The sequence below is a fragment of the Centroberyx affinis genome, unplaced genomic scaffold, assembly GCF_046629955.1.
Source record: "Centroberyx affinis isolate AG114_WGS23_722 - 3 ecotype Tasmania unplaced genomic scaffold, CSIRO-AGI_Caff_v1 ptg001530l_1, whole genome shotgun sequence".
NCBI lineage: Eukaryota > Metazoa > Chordata > Actinopteri > Beryciformes > Berycidae > Centroberyx > Centroberyx affinis.
This window is the reverse complement of record NW_027279989.1, coordinates 122,263-142,377: the sequence shown is the minus strand read 5'-3', so window position 1 is coordinate 142,377 and position 20,115 is coordinate 122,263. Positions and strand designations below refer to the sequence as shown.

At 43.3% G+C, this 20,115-nt stretch overlaps 1 protein-coding gene across 1 annotated transcript; it reads right to left on the bottom strand.

Annotated features, from left to right (window-relative positions):
• Positions 1 to 53: 53 nt before the first annotated feature.
• On the bottom strand, positions 54 to 18,952 carry evpla (envoplakin a). The gene is made up of 22 exons (XM_071527432.1): positions 18,721 to 18,952; positions 12,719 to 12,818; positions 12,418 to 12,572; positions 12,023 to 12,146; positions 11,099 to 11,230; positions 10,782 to 10,823; positions 10,368 to 10,529; positions 9,967 to 10,074; positions 9,624 to 9,719; positions 9,108 to 9,218; positions 8,473 to 8,619; positions 7,989 to 8,143; positions 7,671 to 7,768; positions 7,310 to 7,482; positions 6,305 to 6,480; positions 5,938 to 6,076; positions 5,447 to 5,640; positions 4,832 to 4,982; positions 4,459 to 4,542; positions 4,052 to 4,159; positions 3,866 to 3,958; positions 54 to 3,721 (listed from the first exon to the last, which is right to left on the bottom strand). The coding sequence occupies exons 1-22, from the start codon at positions 18,777 to 18,779 to the stop codon at positions 323 to 325; spliced, it is 6,006 nt and encodes a 2,001-aa protein (XP_071383533.1). The 5' UTR covers positions 18,780 to 18,952; the 3' UTR covers positions 54 to 322.
• Between the last annotated feature and the right edge of the window lie 1,163 nt (positions 18,953 to 20,115).

Genomic DNA, 20,115 nt, shown 5'->3' with positions numbered 1-20,115 from the left:
AATATCACAAACCTGTATTTATATTTTCTTTTTCTTTTCTTTTTTTTTTGAAATTAAATCAAAAAATACATTTTCCCACATCAGACATGTTTGGTAAACAAAAGCATCTCAGCAGCAATCTTTTTGGCTACACAGTAAGCTTTGCAGGAGAGTTAGACTTAACCTGAGTCAAAATGTACATTATATTTAATGTATTAGATTTTATTTCATGAGGTTTGTACAGCATATCTCATTGTTATTGTCATTACAAGTAATAGTATCATTTGGTATCTCATTAATCACCCCAGAGACCAGATAACTCTTAAGTATGCTGTAAACACATCTAGTGTCTTGAGTATCTATGAGAAGTGTACATAGGAGTGTAACCACTATCTTTAGAAGAGGCAGGCAGCATCGACAAGCCTGACAGCGGGTCTTTCTTGGAGCGATCCAAAGCCTGTTTGTAGTTGATCTTCTCCTTTGTGATTGGGTCTACAATATCCTTGGCGTAGTTTGTGTCGGCCTGCAGCTCCCTCATCATTGTGCTGTCAATCATTTTGGCCCCAATGGCGTCAAAGATGTTTACTCGGCTGTTGGTGTTGGGGTTGACCAGCCCTCCTGTCAGGTGCTGTGCCTCCATGTAACGAATGGCAGTTTCCTTGGGCATCCAGCCTTTCTGAACAGCCTCTCCCACGGACAACCGTTCCCTGGTCATGGGATCCTCGACACCAGTGTAGGCCTTCTGTGCGTTGAGCAGCCTCTGTAGTTGAGTTGCGTCAATGAGGCCTCTATCTGCTGCCTTGTGGACTGAGTATTTCTGTTTGTTGCTGATATCAATGATGCCTCCTGTTGCTGCCTGAGCTTCGAGAAGCCTTTGGGCTGTGGTGGTGTCGATCAGTTTACGCATGGTGGCACTGCGTATTGTAAAGCAGGTGTCAGTGTTTGTATCCATTATACCAGCAATTGGGTGAATTTCAGTAGAAGTAGGGGGGTTAGAGGGGGCCGATTTCGCAGATGTGGTGGACTTTGGGATGATTGAGTTAAATTGTGGTTGCTTCTTATTGTCACCTGCAACCAGTAGGGCAAACTCCGAGATGGGCATTTTGCCATCTTTGTACTTTTGTAGGTCATACTGAGTCAGCCTGCCATCCTTCAGGGCATTTTTGATGGAGTACTGCTTGCCACTCTTGCGATCCTGGAGTACAGTTGTCTCACCATCAGGTCCCATGGAGGTTATCTCTTCCCAATCACACTCCAGCTCCTGCAGATGAATGTATTGTTGACGGTCAATGAGGCCCTGCAGCAAGGCATCATAAGGAGACATGTCCTTGCCTGTATCTGGATCCAAAATGGTGATTTTAGTGGAGACATTGGTCTCTTTGGTCCTAGTTTCTGCATTTTCCTCTTTCTGCAGGCCCAGTTGAAGCTCCCGGATGGTGCTGTCTCGCAAGTGAATCTTGTCCTTTTCATCCAGGATCTCTCTCTCCAGACGCTGGATGTCAGATTCCATCTTAAGGCTCTTCTGCCTGCTCATCTGCGTTCTCTCACTCATCATCCTGCTGTGCTGCTGGAATGACAGGCTTATGTCATGTCTCTCAGACTCCAGGGTCTTAAGCTCACGATTGAGGTTGTCCCTCTCCCTTTGTAAGGCATCTCTGTTCAAAGTGAGGCTGGTCTCCTCTCTTGAAGAGCTGGACTTGGTAGTCTGCAGAAAATTGATTTTGTCAGAGAGACGTTTGATTTCATCCTCCAGGTCCTGCCTGGCAAATTTCTCCTGGGATACTTGTTCCCTCAGGCGATCCCTCTCTGCTTCCACAGCCTGATCTTTCTCAACACGGACCACCTCCTTGTACACTGTCTTCTCCCCAGACTTCTCTCGCTGTAGGATCTCAAGCTTGACATTGATGTTGCGGATGTCTCTCTGGAGACGGAGGACGTCGTTGGTTTCCTTGTCGATGTCTGACCGGAGACCATTTGTCATCCTCTCCAGTTTTGGGTCTCTCTCAACCTTCAGTACCTCCTCAACAACAATACTCTCCTCAACAGGAGGTGGAGCATTTTCCAGCTGTTTGATGCGCAGCCTGATCTCTCTAAGTTCAGACTCCACTAGAATCTTCTTTTGGTGCTCATCACTCTCTCTGAGGATCTTCTCTTTATCCTGCACCTTGGTTCTTAGCTGTTGCAACTCTAGCTCTATCTGGCGTCGGGACTTCACTTCATCATCAAGGTTTCTGCTGAGCCTCTCATGCTCAACTACCTGCCTTGGGTCCTTCTGTAGACGCAACACCTCCTGCACAACTACCTTCTCCTCAGGTTTCTGTCTCTCCAACAGGATGTATCTGTTTTGCAAGTCGAACACCAGCTCCTCAATGGTGCGCCGCAGCTGTGCCTCCTCCCGCACATCTCTTCTCAAGCGGTCAGCTTCTTTCTCCAACAGTGGATCATCTTCATACTTGATGACATCCCTGGTGACAAGCTTAGTCTCTACTTTGGACTTTTCAGCCTTCCATTCATCTCTCTCTTTCCTTAGTAGTCTCAGCTGGTCCTGGATGGAGTTATAAGTGCTGTGTAGATGGTTCACCTGATCATTTAGCCTCTGAATCTCTCTCTCATTTTCAGGGCTCCTTTCCTCCTTCACCACCTCTTGGAGGACTTCCTTCAGCTCTATTCTGGGCTTCTCAGAACGCAGGACATTCACTTCAGATGTGACCAGGCTGATGTCACTATCCAGATCAGAGCGCTGCTTGCTGGAGTCTTGTATGTCTTTCTTTAGACGCATTATCTCCACCTCTGTGTTCGGGTCTATCCGGTAGATCTCATTAACTATTTCCTTTACCTCAATTCTTGGTTTCCAGTCTTGCACTTCACGGTAACGACTGTGGAGATCCGTAACCTCTCTGAACAAAGTGTTGTTTTCAATCCTCTCTTCTTCAAGGCCTGATCGAATCTTCTTAGATTCATTGATGAGGTCTGGGTCTTGTTCAATCTTTTTCACCTCCTTGGTGATGATCTTAGGCTGGACAGTTGGAATGATCCTCTCCAGCGCATTAATCTGGCTCCTTGTCTGGAAGATTTCATCATTGATGAGCTTGCTCTTGTTGCTCTCGTCAGAAATTTCTGTCTCGAATGTTCGTACTGCGCTCAGCATCACCGGATCCTTTTCCACTTTCACCACTTCCTTCTTAACCACCCTCTCTTTGATGGGGGGCCTCTTCTGCTGAAGAATTGTGACTTCTGTCTTCATTTGAATGGTCTCCCCATCTCTCACTCGAACGTCATCTTTCATCCTTGCTATTTCATCTTTCAACTTTGCTGCCTCTACATCTAACTGAGGATCCCTCTCGAACTCTGTCACCTCTCTGGTCACTAGTTTGGGTGTGGTGTTTTTTAGGGTGTCCTCCAGGATTGTGATTTTCTTGTTAAGAACTTCGACCTCACCCTGGGTGGTGCTGCGCTTCAGGGCCTCTTCGTGCATTTTGTTCTGAAGATCCACCAAGTCACTCTCCAGTTTAGGGTCACGGTAGTACTGCAGCACTTCTTTTTCCTCAACACGCTCCACTCCCCTACGGCTCTTCAGTGACAGCATCCTTTCCTTGAACGTTCTCAGGTCTGTTTCGGTGTGAGCAACCCTCTCCTTCTCATCCTCCAAATCTTTCTTCAGACTATTTACCTCAGAGAAAGTCCTTTGCTGGCTTTCAAGCTGCACTTGTTGCTGTGCCACCAGGTGAACTTTCTCTTCATTCTACAGTGGGAAAAGTAAATGAATGGATGCCAAAATGAATTGTTATTAAATTATTTTGTATGTTTTTCTTTTGTGTTAATGTAAACATGTTATTAAGTTTAAAATGGACTTAAGAAGAAGGTTATTCATGCCCTGTCCTCTTACTTGTGCAATTAGATTCTTAGCCAAGCCCATCTGATTGAGGCGCTGGTTATTTTCCGCTAATGTTTCAGCATAACGGTTTACCAGAGCCTTTTCCTGTAATAAAAGAGACACATTTATCAACCATCGTGATCTTTTAATGAGTTTGATTTATTTGTTATTGTGAAAACATAAAAATGTAAATGTTACCTGCTTCTGAACAGCATCGGCAAGTGTGGGGATATGAGGCTTCTTTGCAACAGTGTCTCCAGCATCATCTAGGGTACTGTTGTATTTATCAACATTGGTGTCATACTCCTGCAGATGTGATAAAGAATTGAGTTATGTTTTCTGGTTTAACAATCAATCAATCAATCAATCAATCAATTAATCAACCAACCAACCAACCAATCAATCAATCAATAATTAAATAAATAATTCCATTCATTCATTCATTCATTCATTTATTCATTAAAGATTCATTCTTTTATTATTTCCAAATTATTTAACAAGGGGGAGTTACTCTCAAGATTTCCTTTAATAATTTTTATAGCCCCTCTAATCACTTTCTTGCCCTACTATTGTATAGAATGTATGGTAATCCATATGAGTCTTACATTAAGCAAATTCTGCAGGTCTTGAGACAGGTCCACCGCTCTGTCCATGTCATCGCCCTTCCTCTTCAGGTCATCCATCACCCTCTACAGTAAAAATGTTTCACAGAAGTTAAGCAGTGTATGGTATTAATATCACTTTTATCATTTTCCTACACTGGTGGATTTCTACAGATTTACATAGAGCTTAACATCACATTTAATAAACCAAATAGTATCATTAGCCAGCCACTCCAGACAAATCATTTCCAAAGGAAGACTGACAAGCAGATTGACAGAGGAGTGGAATGCTCTGATTGTCCTGAAAAAAAAAAGATAAGGTACCATTCCACTATTGTCCTCATGACACTTGTGTAAGGGCAGTGGACCATCTTACCTCTTGGGAGCTCTGCTTGGCATTGACCTGAGATAGATCATCAGTGGGGTTCATCTGGTTTTTAGGCAGATTGTCCAGGAAGGAATTCAGGGATTTGTTTGTGCTCTGGAACTCCTGATTTTTAGCCGCAGCTTCTTGCAAGAGATTTTCTCTGAGAGGATACAGCAATATGATAGGAAATGTAAAATTTGACATTACAAAATAGTGCATATAGCATAGTGACATAACCTGCCATTTTTTTTACCAAATATAATATAATGGTTCTTTATTTTAATTAAGGCATGGGTTATATTTTAGATCAAAAAAGGGGCTGCCATCCCCTGTCATTGCAAGTCAAATCACCCCCTGACCCTTACCTTACAAATCTGTTGCTGTTTTACAATTAATAAAATATTGCTAAATCATGTTTTACATAAGTCCCTGCTTCCCACCCAGTCCAAATAAGATTAGTATTTGAAATGGATTAAATCACCTAAATCCAACTGATTGATCCTGAACTGACTAATTGATCATCTGGTGTAACAGATGTCCGTGAGAGTGCAAAACCTCATTTGGCTTTCTACCCAAGCTAAAGTAAATCCCCAAAGTGGTTGAAATGATTGGTCTGATTTGCACCTCTCCTTCAGCTGGTTGGTAACGTTTGCGTAGCGGTTCTGCAGCTGCTTGACCTGGGTTCCCTGGCGTCGGATGTCGGGACAGTACTCGTGGTGGCCCTGCTGGAGAGAGCTGCACAGCTGCTCTGTGGTCTCCAGGTCCTGACCCAGCTTCTTCATGTCATCCTGGGCCCCTGCCACAGTCTTACGCAGGCTCTGGATGGAGCAAAGAAAACATGCAGTTTGAGATCAGATGGAGTCAGAGTCACTTTAATCTCCAAGCACATTACAGTACATCACAGTACAGGATTTCGTCTTGGTGACATTGGTGCAGATGCATACTGACAACTTATTACACTTTCTTATCTACACTTGACTACTTTGAGTTTGTGTCCAAAGAGCCCAATAGAATAATTCAAACAGGATTGCAATCTCAGGATCAAGTTGTTGAATATATCTTTTGCCTTTTATGGAGTAAGTTTCTGAAAGGATGTGGAATTGCAAGTTCCTCACCTGAATCTCTTGAGCTTGGGACGGGATAGCATTTGGGGCATCAGGGATTGCACCATCTTCACTCAGCTTCTTCTCAAAACCAGAGACGATGCCGTCCACCTTCTTAATCTGACTCTCCAGGTTGAGAGATGCATTAGCTCTGAGGAAAAGGCAGGGGATGAATGCAGTGACAGTTTGTGTGGTTGTCATTTTTATTACATGTTTACTGAGATTTTTCAATGCAGTTGCAGATGAGAAGTACTCAAACTTAATTCCCATCAACCCACCCACCTCTCTTACATCAAGATCTGTTGTATGAGAGGGTACTCAGGATAAACATGTACGCAATAGCTATATCCAGTTATGCCCACACAAAACATAGGCTTACTTCTTGGTGTAGAGGTCGGTGAGGGCGCTGATGCCATCGTGCTTGTTGTTGGCGGCGTTGAGTTTGAGTGGCAGAGCGGAGGAGGTAACGCTGGGGTCTTTGGACAGCAGCGGCTGCAGGTCAGCCTGGGCCGCCGCCTTCTTCTGCTCTAGAGCCTTCAGCGCCTTGGCTGCTTTCTACAGGAGACACATATAGATAGTATGTAGTTACACCAATATGTGCATTTTATTAAAAACATGTAATGCAATGGAGAGTTTTAGTGTCATGTAATGGTCTAAATGCTGTTTCAGAGGCTTTCTGGCATGAAAATGATAGCAGTACATTTCCCATGGTGTTATCTAGTAGAAATTACGGGCATTTAACCAAGAAAGTACACATTATAATTACAATAATTACAATACTTACTCATTATTACCAGAAATTACCAGTAACTTCCTGATAATTTCTATGTAATTACACAGTAATTACCGTGTAATTTGTGTACCATAATGTAAAGTGTTACCATAATGTTTATTGCACATGGAACTGATGTTTTGTTGATGGAGGGCCAAAATAAAATTCTTAAATTAAAACCTATACCTTCTATCTTTGTTTAACATTTGATACTACTGTATCAATATGCAATATCATACTCGAGGATGTGCTATATTGTGGGCATTGGCACTGGTGTGCAGCAGAATGAGGACTCCCTTGTTCCTCCCTCATTCCTTATAGCTTAATTATAGATATGGTATTCATAGAAAGTGTTATTAAAATTTTTCTTAAATGAGATTGATTTTTGTCTTCTCATTCATTTTTGTGAATTCAACCAAACTGCTAAGGCTATTATCAATACCATTGCCTACACATTTTCTCTAAACCTAAAGAGCTAACAAAGAGAATTCTTGCAAAAAACGTGCCAACAAGGACAATGTAATCCTCTGTCATCCCGACTCAAATTGCCCCTGATGTTTATCACTGCAGTATCTCTGCAGTGACCTTGTGATCTTGATTTGTGTCTCTCACCTCCTGCTCCTTCAGCCTGTTGGCCAGATCTGCGGCCGGGTCGCTGTGGTTCAGCGGAGCTCTCAGGCGGCTCAGGACGTCCTGCTCCATCTGGGCCAGGTCTCCGTCCAGCTGGTCTAGCTCATCAGCCAGGGCGGCCACTTTGGGACTCAGTGGGGCAGCGGACACTGGGGCTGATTGAGGAAACAGGACGATTGATTGGTTGACTGATTGATCGATTATGGCCTTAAGATAAATTTCTACTTTTGCAATTAGTAGAAAGTAATTGCCTTGGTTTATGAAAGGAATTAATGATATTGTAGGGTTTTACAATTTACGATTTACAGTTATCTGATAGATAGATTGATAGATTGGTAATGACCTGCTTGTTGGGCCCTGGAGACGTCTGTATTGTGATTCTTCAGGGACGCTAACAGAGCAGCTCTTCTCTTCTTGATGTCTGCCAGTTCACCACCCAGCCTAATCAATTAAAAGCAGAGAGAGAGAGAGAGAGAGAGAGAGAGAGAAAGAGAGACAGAAAATAAATAAATGCTGTACATATCTGCACACAGGGGTACGACTACCATCTGCCCCATCCTGATAAGGGCACATCAAACTCACTATTAGATGAACAGTGCCACTGATATATTCTCCAATAGCTCATTAAAGTCACATAGTGAGGTAGTGTTGCATTACTCACAGGTCCACTTTGTCAATGGCCTCTGGGTCAGGCGGTGGGATCTGGAAGCAAACTCCTGGGAAGGTTTTGGTTGCCCCATCACTGGAAACAACATCCCAGTTCTCAATGTCTGAGTTAGCTTTCAGGGTGAACCTTTCCCCTCTTGACAAAGACGCCTAGAAGAAAAAAACAATGATAAAAAATCATTCTAAATATGCCAAAAGTATACTATAGAAACATTACTCTGGTGAACTTTGAGAGCGCAGAGTATAAAGCCCAGTGCCAGCAGTCTCTCTAATAAAAGGTAAAAGTAATAAAGTTGTGTTGTTCCTTATGCTTTATTAAGCTACTTCACCAGGTTCAGAAACTGATTATTCTACTGTTGCTTTTATTGTAAGATGCTACACAGCAAAATCATACTTTTACTCTGGGAGTGTAAAAACCACCATTATGCCAGTGTTTCTATCAGTCCATCACCCAAAGGTTAAAGGTTAGGAAGCTGCACCTTGTCTGTCTCCCAGTCGCAGAGGGACTCCACTGTGATGGGTCTACTGGGCGCGAGGCGGCGGAGCTTCAGGGGGGCGATGGTGGTGCTGCGCTTCCTCAGGTCGGCCAGCAGCTGCTCACTGCGCTGCACAGCCTTGTCCTCCGCCTGTGGGAAAGAGAGAGGGAGACACATCTTATGAACACAGGAACAAATCCTCTTCTTGTCCTGGATTGTTGGATCAAACATGTTTTTACCTTTCATAACACTTTTTTTTCTTCTCAGAACCCCAGTGCAATATTTTCTGACTTCCATAGCTTACCATTAGTGCAATCAGTCAGGCTCCAATAGAGAACCATGAGCACACTGTATAGATAAGAAACCTATTTCCATTTTTTATATACTACTTATACTTTTTATATACTGCTTATATTTGTATACTACTTTTAAATACTACTTCTAAAAGAGGCCTCTTCCCTAAATGTCTACTTCTATACTACTTTCTATACATTTTGTGCTGTTGTATCTTTAATGTGACCTACAGGAGCAACCCACCAAGTCAAATTCCTTGTATGTGAAAACCTACTTGGCCAGAAAAACTAATTCTGATTGTGATGTCTGTTACACAGTTGTAATCCCTGTGAGCTCCCATGTACCTCGAGCTGCAGCAGTGTCTCTGAGTTGCTCTTCTTGCTGACAGCCTTGGGGTCCAGGCTGCTGTTGAGTTTGGTCAGCGTCTCTGACAGCTGCTCTGTGTCCATTTGGTACTGGAAATGGGATATTAAACATATGAAAGCATTAGGATGTTTTGTTTGTATTATTTGTGATTTTCAGTGACTGGGATATTTCTGGCATTAGTTGTTAAGGATACAGATTGTAAAAACAAATAATGTATACACGTGCAAATGTATGAAGTATAGTATATATACATAAAAAAAAAAGCACACACAAAATGACACACTTAAGTCACTGTCTCACACACACATTGTGATAAAGACAGATTGCGGTGTATTATATGACCACAAAACCACAAATGCAACAAAGAATGCCTGAATAATTAACTAGTTTAATAACAGACAAGCCAGGCCTATAATGTTGAATAGGGTTTAATGTTTAAAGGCTATATGGGAGCTAATCACACTGTTTTTGAACTGATGAAAGAAGTATTTCACCTTTTTGAAATCCTCCACATTGTCCAGATGAGTCTCTTGACAAATACAGATATTGAGGAATTTCTGCCACTCGTTCCGGACGGCATCTCTCTGAGCCTAGGAATGGAAAGAATTCAACATTAGTATAGAGCCAATACTGGAAGCCTGGATCTGAATGCCATTCAAAATATAACTTTAACTGAAAATAATGTTTTGGCTCTCTAAGTGTGACAAGAGAACATGGGGGAAGATTTTGCTATTCACACAGTAGGAGGAACAATGACAGGATTTCTGGGATGAGAAGTAGGGGATTTGTTCGAGACAGGTTTTGGCCTTTTAAGCTTTGCATCTTCTAGGTAATGACCTGTACTGTGGCGCTGGCAGGGTGCTTCAGGTCTATGAGTCGGTCTCCGTCATCCTGGAGTTTGTTCACCTCGGTCTCATGGGACAGTAGGCTGTTGTTCTTGAAGTTCTGATTGAGGTCAAATCAAAAGTGGGATTAGTAATGCCTTTTCATCCCAATACAGAGCAAACATCTGAATATAAATCATTTTGGTCAAGCAACACCAACCCTTTCTATTCCAATAGCTACTTAAAAGTTCACCTTATCTGGAACTATGACCTGCTGCACTGTGGTTGGGAAACCAAACATCTACAATTCAGCTAAGCAAATATCCACCTGGTCATGAGAATTATTTAGACTCATAAAATCACAGAAATATCATCTTTTACTGCTACAGCTGTCATCAACCTGAGAGCCCTGACCTCATACTGCCTGCGGACGTCAGGCGGGTCCACCATGCGGTCGCTCCAGTCCTGCCTCTTGATCTTCTCCTGCTCTTCTCCCAGGAAGCCAAGCTCCTTGTTGCAGCCCTGCATGTAGTCGTACAGGCTGCTCAGGTAGTGGCGACGCCACTTGGAGTTGTCCTGGGAAGAAAGATAATAGGACAGTGTAAAGCTTTAGAGGTCCTGAATATAGACGGATCAAAGCTGCAACCTCAGGGACACTTGAAGGCAATGAAGTGACAAGACATTCCTTAAAGATTTCACAATAAATGTCCATCTACAGTCTTTATAGTCAAGACTTTTTTTCAGCATAAAACTCAAGAATAAGCAATAAGCAATAAAAACTATTAAATGCGAACACCACTTCATTTAATAGTTATGGTCACAACTCACCAGCAGGTTGTTGTATTGCTTCTTGATCGCTGTATATTTCTCCTAAAAGACAAGATCACCAGAATTTCCATGATTGACATCATCATAACACATTTGCCAAATATGACAGCAACACTTCCTATAAGACACTAGGGACTTTTTTCATTTAGATCAAACTGAGTAACAACGACAAGCGGGGCATTAAAACTTAGATTAGCTCCATTCCTGTTTCTTTTTATGCAAACGATGGTAGCGTTTTTGTTTAAGTGAAGACAGCCAAAAACAGACTGGATGTCTTTCCACATGGCCAGTATAGACATCCTGGAGCGTTAGGTCACCTTGCTGCCAGCGGAGCTGACGTTGAGCTGGGAGCTGTAGGCCTCGATCTCCTTGTGGAGGATGTTGTGGGCGGCGATCTGCTTCTTCAGATCGTCCATGGTGGGGCCGTACTCCTCCGTGTTCACCTCTTTCTGAGAATGCACACACCAGAGGGAGACCGTTAAAGGTATGCATACACACACACACAAACAAAAACGGCAAGGGGGTCCTACAGGGTGAAGAACCCTTTTTATTTCCCGTGCCACTGACTTGTTTAACTCTGGTTCATGTGTTTTATTATAGGGCAGTCAGGAGTCTATTGTTGAGGCTGTTTATTTTACTGCTGTTCTATGGATGGATGATGATGTTCTTAATATTTTTATGATTGATTGATTGATAGATTGATTGATTGATTGATTGATTGATTGATTGATTGATTGATTGACAACCATACACAGATTGTTAGTAGAAATAACTAAGAAAAAGGGCTGTGTTCTCCTATGTCTGTAATATAGCACGAAGCAGTTATGACTTATGTACTGTGAGTAGATCAGTAATGCAATTGGACATCTTATGTCATTATGAGTTTTAGCTGTTAGAATAACATCAGACCAGTTGAATTTCCTCAAAAAAAGGGGCACAGTTGTCTCCGCTGCTTTTGAAATACCTATAAGAAACAAAAGTAACACCACTAGTTGGGTCACATGACCATGTGAACGTCACGATGACTTATGAGACAAACTGGTTATCACATCAAATGGCATATGCCACTTGGTGGACACTTTTATCCAAAGCACCTTACAATACAATGAGTGTCAGTTTTCAATATGGGAATCTGTCTTGTTCCCCAGTCATCAGTCCTATTATAGTCCAACCCAGTATTTCACAGTCTAAGCATTGTTAAGCCTACTGCCCAGATGTTTAGGCAGTATTAGTATACATACCTGCTTCTGGTTGATAACAGGAGCCCAGTCGATTCGGGGCATCAGCGACACATCGTCCACCTGCTCATAGACGTCCCGGTAGAAGGCACAGTCCTTCAGCCAGCGCTCATGGAGGTGGCTCACACTGCAGTCACCAGAGGACAGACAAGAAAAAAATACATTTGTTAGTATTAGTGTTAGCTTTAGGATGGATAATGGATGATAAAATACAGGTATTGGTAATCATTGATTAATATCCGGAGCTGCTCTGTTCATAGTGGCTGGGAAACTGACTTTGTGGACTTGGCAATGTTTGTCTTAATTTTTACATCCAAAGGAGCTTAAAGGAAGCTTTTGCCAGCTCTCTGCACAGGTCACTCCTGATTCTCGTGGATTTATACTGTACACAGACTCACTCGTTCTCTATGTCCCGACCCTGCGGGTGTTTGAGCTTCTTGGCCTTGTCGACGTCCAGGAAGAGGTCCTTCAGCAGGCCCTCGGCCTCGCCCAGCCGGTCCGCGATCTCGTTCTGGTGCTGGAAGGGCAGCTCTTGCTTTTCGTTCTCGGCATCCTAGAGAAACAAATCGAACAAACAGATTCGGGGAGTTTAAGAGGAGGCAAGAGAGACATTTGTGCTACACGTGAAAAGCGATGAAGCGGGCTGGGATGAGAGGATGTTCATGCTTGTGTGTGTACGTATGTGTGTGGAACTCTCACCACAGCCAGCAATTCCTCAGCCCTGAGGACGTCTTTCTCCACCTGGTCGGCATTCTGCTGCATCCGGACGATCAGCAAGGCCAGGTTGCTAGCCTGGGTCCTGCAGGGGGGGGGGAGAGCAGGGGGTCAGAAGGTGTTGATAGAGGTTAAGGCTCAGTTTAAGCTGAGGAGGATCTGAAGGGAAACGACTTTGACCAAATGCTTTGGCAGCTTTGAAGCAGAACATTAAGTCTGGGCCCTAAACTTTAAATGCTGAACTTCAGAAAGATGCATAACCAAAAAGACTGGGAAGAGACAGAACAGGGAAGATTTGTCTTTTTTTTTGCATCATCAGTTTCTATATGAACTAATCGGGAAGACTGGGCAGACAATGCTGTAAGTGCTGTGACTGAGAATTTCACTGTCAATTTCCCCGAGGAGAGTCTTAGTTCTGAGGCCGTTGTGATGTGCATCTTTATTTTTCCTGCATTCTTTTTTTTCCCTATACGTTGTCTTTTTCCCACTGGTTCCCTTTTATCAAACGTGTCACATGCCAAGCCATCTTAACGAGCCCGAGGGCTTTCGGGTCGGCCTCGGGTCAAGTGTGAAGGTGGATCACTTCCCCAATCCGAGCCGCACCCTGAGCGTTCCCAAAACGCTCATCATTCCACACCGGCTGACTGTGTCTGTCACTCCCTCTCTGACTGTCTGTATTGTTCTCTGTCAGTGCCACTGTTTGCCAGCAAAAAGGTTCAGTGATGTTTCCGATGTACAAAAGAAGGAGGGGATTCTGCACGGAGGGACGAACCACACCCAAGAAACTAGGCCGATTTGTGGTTTTGGAATCAAAAGATTGTTTTTGTTTTTTTTAATGAATAAGGGTTAGAATGTAAATAAAAACAGAATAGAGTAGGATTGTATAGTTTGAGTAGGAAAGACTTTGATGAATGATAGACCATAACAAGTGCCAGTTTTCTGTGGTAGAGGCTTTGTGCCAACTGAGCCGGTTTTCTGAGTTACAAAAACATAAATGGAAAGTGACTTTTTCATTGATAGATTACAGACTGACAGACTGTGAATGCAAACTATTCAAACCATTTGCAAATGGGTGATAAATCAAATGAGTTTTCACAAGAGACAGTAATAAATTAACATTGCAAAGTGTGATTCATGCGACGTCTGTGGTCCATACAATCTGTCTCCCTTCATCTGAACATTATGCTTTGTCCTTGGTCCAAGTGAGCAAATACATTTGATACATGCCAAGCACACACAAGGAATAAAGCTTGCTGCAAAATGACTATTTTAACACTAGCATAATTTACCCTAAAATCTGTTTCACATCAGCTGGAAAAGGAAAGTGAAGCCACAGCCAAATAAAGAGAGAAACCGTCCTCAAAGACCTCCCTTCTCATTGGGTTTTTATTCATACAAGCAATAAAACATAATCTCCCCACTGAAATATCATCTGTTATTAAAAAATGTACCAGTACAGACTCAGGTATTCATCATAAAAAGCTTGCTCTTGTCCCCGGGTGTATTTTTCAGTGTGGCTTTTCCAACCTCATAATACTGAAAATTTATGACTTACACTTACTAAAAAACGTTGAAGAGCAACACTCAACCGAAGAATGTGGGCGAACCCAGTTAGTTACTTGAACTGCATACCAAACACTACCTCAAAGAGTGCAAAGTCACAGACGTCTCCTATGAGAAAACGAGCGAACGTCATACTTTTGCTGGGAGATAGATTTATGATGATCAAAACTTCCATAGTAGTTGTTAATGGTGGAGTGACAGTGGAATGCAGTAGAGCGTGAGACACCCTGTTACTCATCCCCCTGGCTGACTGACGGACTCACTTAGCGGGGTGGTATTCTGGTTTTGCAGCAGATGGTGACAATGGCCTCCCTATTCCTGCTCATTCAGCAGGAGCGACAGGTATGTGCCTCAGGCACAAACAAGCATCATTCCTTAATGTTTCAGATGTAGATTCACTTGTAAGCTTGTAAGCACAACCCTTATATGAGCCTGCAGCCTAATTTACATGCTCTGTGAGTGTATCTACTGTATGCTGATGTGCCGAAATCAACCTGAACAGTGAATCCACTACCGTATCATTGCTGTTATCAAAAGATCACATCTGCTAAATGTTCCAGAGGCACAGATTATTTTCAGATTGACCACCATGCATTTTTCAGTTTATCCAATGGGGTTTTGAAAGGTTTTCATAAGACTAAAGGTCGTAGAGTTTTCTCAACCCATAGAGGAAGCATGTAATCCTTCATCTCGAATTAAAACTAAATTGAATTAAAATTAAATTGTATCGTCATTCATCACCATAGCAGATCCAACACAGGAGGTCAGTGAATTTCTTGGAGGAGATTAGAGGACAACTCGCTCTATTGGCAAAGAAACCCACCTGAGAAAGAGATAGTGACCAGGACCGATAGAGACCCGAGTGAGAAAATATGGTCTGCATGCTCAAACACCTTCGTATTTTAGTCTGTGTGACCTATAGGAGAGAGCACCAAGGTCAAGATCAATCAGTCTTATCAGTAGTAATACAACCCAGGTCTGATTATGGTACATCACCTGCTCCAGTGACCGACTTTGCTTTTGAAAGGACAATAACTTGAATGTTTTTTTCTATGTCATCCAGTTTGGGTTTTGCTACATTTCCTACCTTTGAAGAAATTAGAACTATGTCTTACTATTACTACTGAGAACTAGGAACCATGGATAGTAAGAGAGGTTGGTCAGGACGTCTGTTCATACATCCATATGTGCGTATCTCTTTGTATGCAGCATGCGTGCGTGTTCCCTATCTTTGATCTGGGGCGTATGCTCCCAAGGAGAGTGTTGATTTTCAGGGGGTGTCAGGAGTGTGAGAGCAGCGTGCGAGCGTTGAGTCCAGGTATTCAGGTGAGCAGAGATGTTGTAGATAGTATGGAGCTCTTCACAAGCAGCACTGGCTCAGAGCTTTGTGCTGGAAGGGTACATGTTCCTTGGAGAATACAGTACAGCCTTGTTTAGCTATACCCTTTAAGAATGAGTGCTGATTAGAGCAGTGATTCTCAACCTTTTTCATATCAAGGAGACTAATTTAGTCCACATTAGAGCCACAGACCCCCATTTGATGAGATTTTGTCTTTCGGACCCAAATCTGAGAATATTTTTATTGTTAGATATGATTTTGTCCAGAATCCCATGACTGTCTGTATTGTAGGTAGAGAGATAACAGAGAAACTATGATCAAAACAGTCATTCTTCTACATTCTCTCATTGTGTTAACTTCTTGTAAATGAAATAACGGTGAAGTTTAACAATTCATCAATTTGCCGGGGACCCCCTGGAACCCCCTCACGGTCCCCGGACCCCACGTTGAGAACCACTGGATTAGAGGAATGTGTTATGAGTCAAAGATGCAACAGTGTGAGTGTACTGACTTTCTTTTGTGTTTCTCTATACTTTTCTCCCGCTGACCATAGATTGCAGTTTCAGTTCTACTATGTTTCTCGGAGGCAGAGCTGCTATTGGTTGAGGTAAACCTCAGTGGGCGGAGCCAAAGAAGCACAGTTTTTCAGAGCGCAAGTTAGCTAACTGGCAAACTTGAATGACAAAGAAGGAGGTCTGGTCAAAATATAAATAAAATGTAAATAGAAACCATTTTTTTCATTCATTCATGACGATGCAGGCTAGCTAACTAACTTACCTATAGGCTAGTATGGCTAGCTTGAACTTGGAAGGTCAGCTAGGCTAACTAGCTATTTTTTCAGTTAGTTGCAGAGCGCAAGGCTTCATAACATTTTAGCTTCCTCCTCTCTTCAACATTATCAGAAAAAATAGTTGTTCTCTGGCTCAGCCCATTGAGGTTTAACTCAACCAATCAGATTATTTCTGCCTCTGAGAAATGTTTGTAGAACTAAAACTATAATATGCTTTATGAACATTTACAGAGAATTCTAAGAAGTTGACCTTGAATGCTGGGATGTCGCTCCAGTCTACCGTCAATGAGTCATTATCAAGTCGCTGTGTCGCCAAACAACACAAGCTGTGATGTAACTGACAGACAGCACCCGCAGAACAAGATGGCTGCCTCTGTAATCCACAGGCGACAGTGCTTAGACATCACGTCACCTGCCCCTATCCACCGTCCCAGCACCCACATGCTCTCTCTCTCTCTCACACGCACACCCCACCCTTCTGAAATGCTAAGATTCCATCAGCTGAATGAAAATACAACACTGTAAGGCACTGCGCTCCACCTTTCCATGTTAATGCAAATCATAAACCACGCTTTTAACTTTAGACTACAGCACCACTCGTCTACATTGTGAGCGGGGGCCAACACTAGATGTCAGTCTATAAAAGTAAAGGTGTAAAGTCCAGCAAAACCATCCATGGCTTCATCAGTTACATTGATGCTGCCTTAATACTTTTAATAGGTGGTTGAGGGTTTTTAACTGCCAAATGAACGGAGAGGACATTCCCTTTAAATGCCAAGTTCACAACAGAATGCATGGTTGGGAGCCATCGCCCACATAACAGAGAGAGAAACCCTCATCACACCTCAGCAGTTAGACAACATGTGCAGGGCGGGAGCAAGGTGAAAACCACCGGCTGGTCACCATCTACCTCTAGATCTTAGATACAGATGAAACTATTAACACATGCAGTATGGATTCGGCAGGTTCAAAGTACATCACTCCAGGTTCTCTCTAATCGCTGACTGGTCTCGTCACAGATAAGGTTGAGTTACAATTAATGAAATCATCTTTTTTTATGTCTGGTCTCAAGCAGGACCTGCCCTGCCCTGCCCTGCCCTCATCACACCCCACTTCAGACAAGAAGAACAGGGCAGGGTGAAACTGAAATACCTGTATCCTTTATTACCTCTTTATCTGCAATTAAGCTCAATAATCTAGTGTTTAATACAGAGGCTGATCATTAGATATTCAGTGAATCCAAGGTGATTACGACACTTCAGCATATTGGTTTTCATGTCTTTTAAAGAATCCCTCCAATAAAGATGACTAACAAAATCTTACTGAATAAGTCCTGCGTGATGAGTTATTGAGAATTGTGTTCTCACACAATGGGAGACATATGAAAGACATGTAAATATTTGCTCTTAAGAAAACTACTTTCAGTCTTGCTGCACACTAATTCACAAAAATTCCAGTAGTCTGTAAGTCGCCACACCTCAAAGAAAGCTTTTTTTTTTGAAGTTTCACACTCACTATAGCTATAAATCAAGCTACGAGCACGTCGACATGTCTCTCCAATAGCAGTCACCTTTCTTGCCAAGTTGTATTAGTGTCACTCATTCCTGCATTATAAACAGTTGCCAGAGCTGACAGCGCCCCGGGACCCAGAACAGGCTCACGGAATGCAAACTGCATGATCATCATTTGATTTTCAAATCATGACTGGCCCTTTAGTGGACTGGAGATTGTCTTGTGTTTTTTCTCATTGGATAATAATCACTAATCAGAATGTGTTTCTTGACCAGGGACATTTCTCTTGCTTTGGAACATCGACGATAATTTGCCATATGACATGACAACTTTATCCTCTTTCCCGATCAGATACAAGAGGATTCTCCCGAGTCTCAGCTATAGTCCCGAACACACACATTTCAGCAGCTCCAACACACAGTCTGACCTCATGTTTACAAAGTAAACCTGGCCTCAGGCTCTGTAACACGCTGGCAAGCCTCTCCGTAAACCGGAGCCATGATCCCAGAGGATTAACCTGACATAACTCAACGCCTGAACACACCTGAAGTCCCTGAGCACATTCACATCAAATCTCTTCAAAAATGAATGAAGCAAGAGGGAATCATGCAACAGACACACACACACACACATAGAGAGAGGGAGAGAGAGAAAGAGAAAGAGGCCAACAACAGTCACACGAAATATGACACAGTTCTCGGCTTGGGAACGAGAGGAGGGGGGAACATGACCGAGATAGCACCACACACACACACACACACACACACACACAAAAACACTCACTTGCTGATCTTGCCGGAGACCTTCAGCGTACTCTCCTTACTGTCCTTTTTCTTAAACATCCTGGAGGTTGTGTGTGTGTGGGGGTCGAGCCGAGGTCCCACAGAACACACTCACTGTCTCTCTCTCTTACACACTCCTTCTTCGTCTCTGTCTTCCTCACCCTCTGGCTCCCGCTCTGCCTCTCCTCTCTCTTTGCTCTCTGGACACACACACTCTCCCCACCTTCTTGTCTTCGGTCGGTGTGTGTGTGTGTGTGTGTGTGTGTGTGTGTGTGCGCGCGTTGCTCACGTCAGTGCTAGTGTTAACAGCAGAGCAGCTTCTCCACCCCCCACCCCCCCACCACCACCAGCGGGCCCCTCCCAGACAGGTACCAGGTGTGTCACCGCCCAGACATCCACCTTGTAGAGGAGGACCGGACCGACCTGTTCCACGCACTCCTCCTTCCCTTCTCTTTTCCTCTCCCTCCCTCCTTCCTTCCTTTTGTCATGCCCGGCCTTTTTATTAGGGCCCCCTGTCACACACTCAGGCCCTCCCTGGGAGCAGAGGCCCTTTAATTAGCACAGATGTGGAATTTCGAAGGGCCTGGATGGACATTGAGGGGGACATCAAATAAAAAAGGCAATGGTGCATGGTACCCAATCATTCACTTATATGGGAAACATCATAATCACAGACTAATGGCATTAATAGCTACCATTGTAATTTGTAGGGGGGGGATGAGTTGAAACTGCAGGATAACTCAAAACCTTATGAACAGATTTCCATGAAATTTGGTGGACAGATAGGCTTTTTTGGTGGCCGCATTTCAGACTTGATTCCAAATGCTAATGGAATGTTCGCAGGGTCAAGAAATCATTTGAACTTAAAATTGAAGCGATAGGAATGAGTGTTTTGCTTATCCACAACTTTACACTGGTTCTGTCCTGCAATGAACCCTGAGTCAAGACCTTGATAAACCTTAATTACTTTACAGACACATCCACAGCCAACAGATCAAAAATTGGAGAAGGGCCAAAAAAAAGATAGTCCACCACATAATGCCTCCATATAGAGACGCATGCCACGGCTGTGACTGAAGACAGCTCCATACGTCTGCATCCGTGCCAAAGCCGGAGAGGCGTGAGTCGTTCAGGATAAGGGCGTCTCTCTGTGTAGCATATCAACAAAGGGAGAGCACGGCGAGGAATGCAGCGGGGCAGCTTTCATTGCAACAGACTGGAGAGGGGAGCAGAGCAGGGAGCACACATTTTTGATGAGCCCGGTCATACGTGTGTTTCTGGGTGCGTCCGCTTGTCGGGCACGGGACATTCTGATTTTAGATGGCAAAAAGATTTCTGTTATCGGAGGAGATATTTGGGAAGCATATTCGTCTAGAATGCAAATAGCCGGAAGTGA

What these genes read in the sequence shown, in the direction of transcription:
- evpla (XM_071527432.1), bottom strand. Translation starts at nt 18,779, where the DNA reads ATGTTTAAGAAAAAGGACAGTAAGGAGAGTACGCTGAAGGTCTCCGGC. An exon ending in GCCATTGACAAAGTGGACCT is followed by an intron (nt 7,769 to 7,988) that starts GTGAGTAATGCA and finishes TTAATTGATTAG; the next exon opens with GCTGGGTGGTGAACTGGCAG. An exon ending in CCGATGCTGTTCAGAAGCAG is followed by an intron (nt 3,959 to 4,051) that starts GTAACATTTACA and finishes CTTTTATTACAG; the next exon opens with GAAAAGGCTCTGGTAAACCG.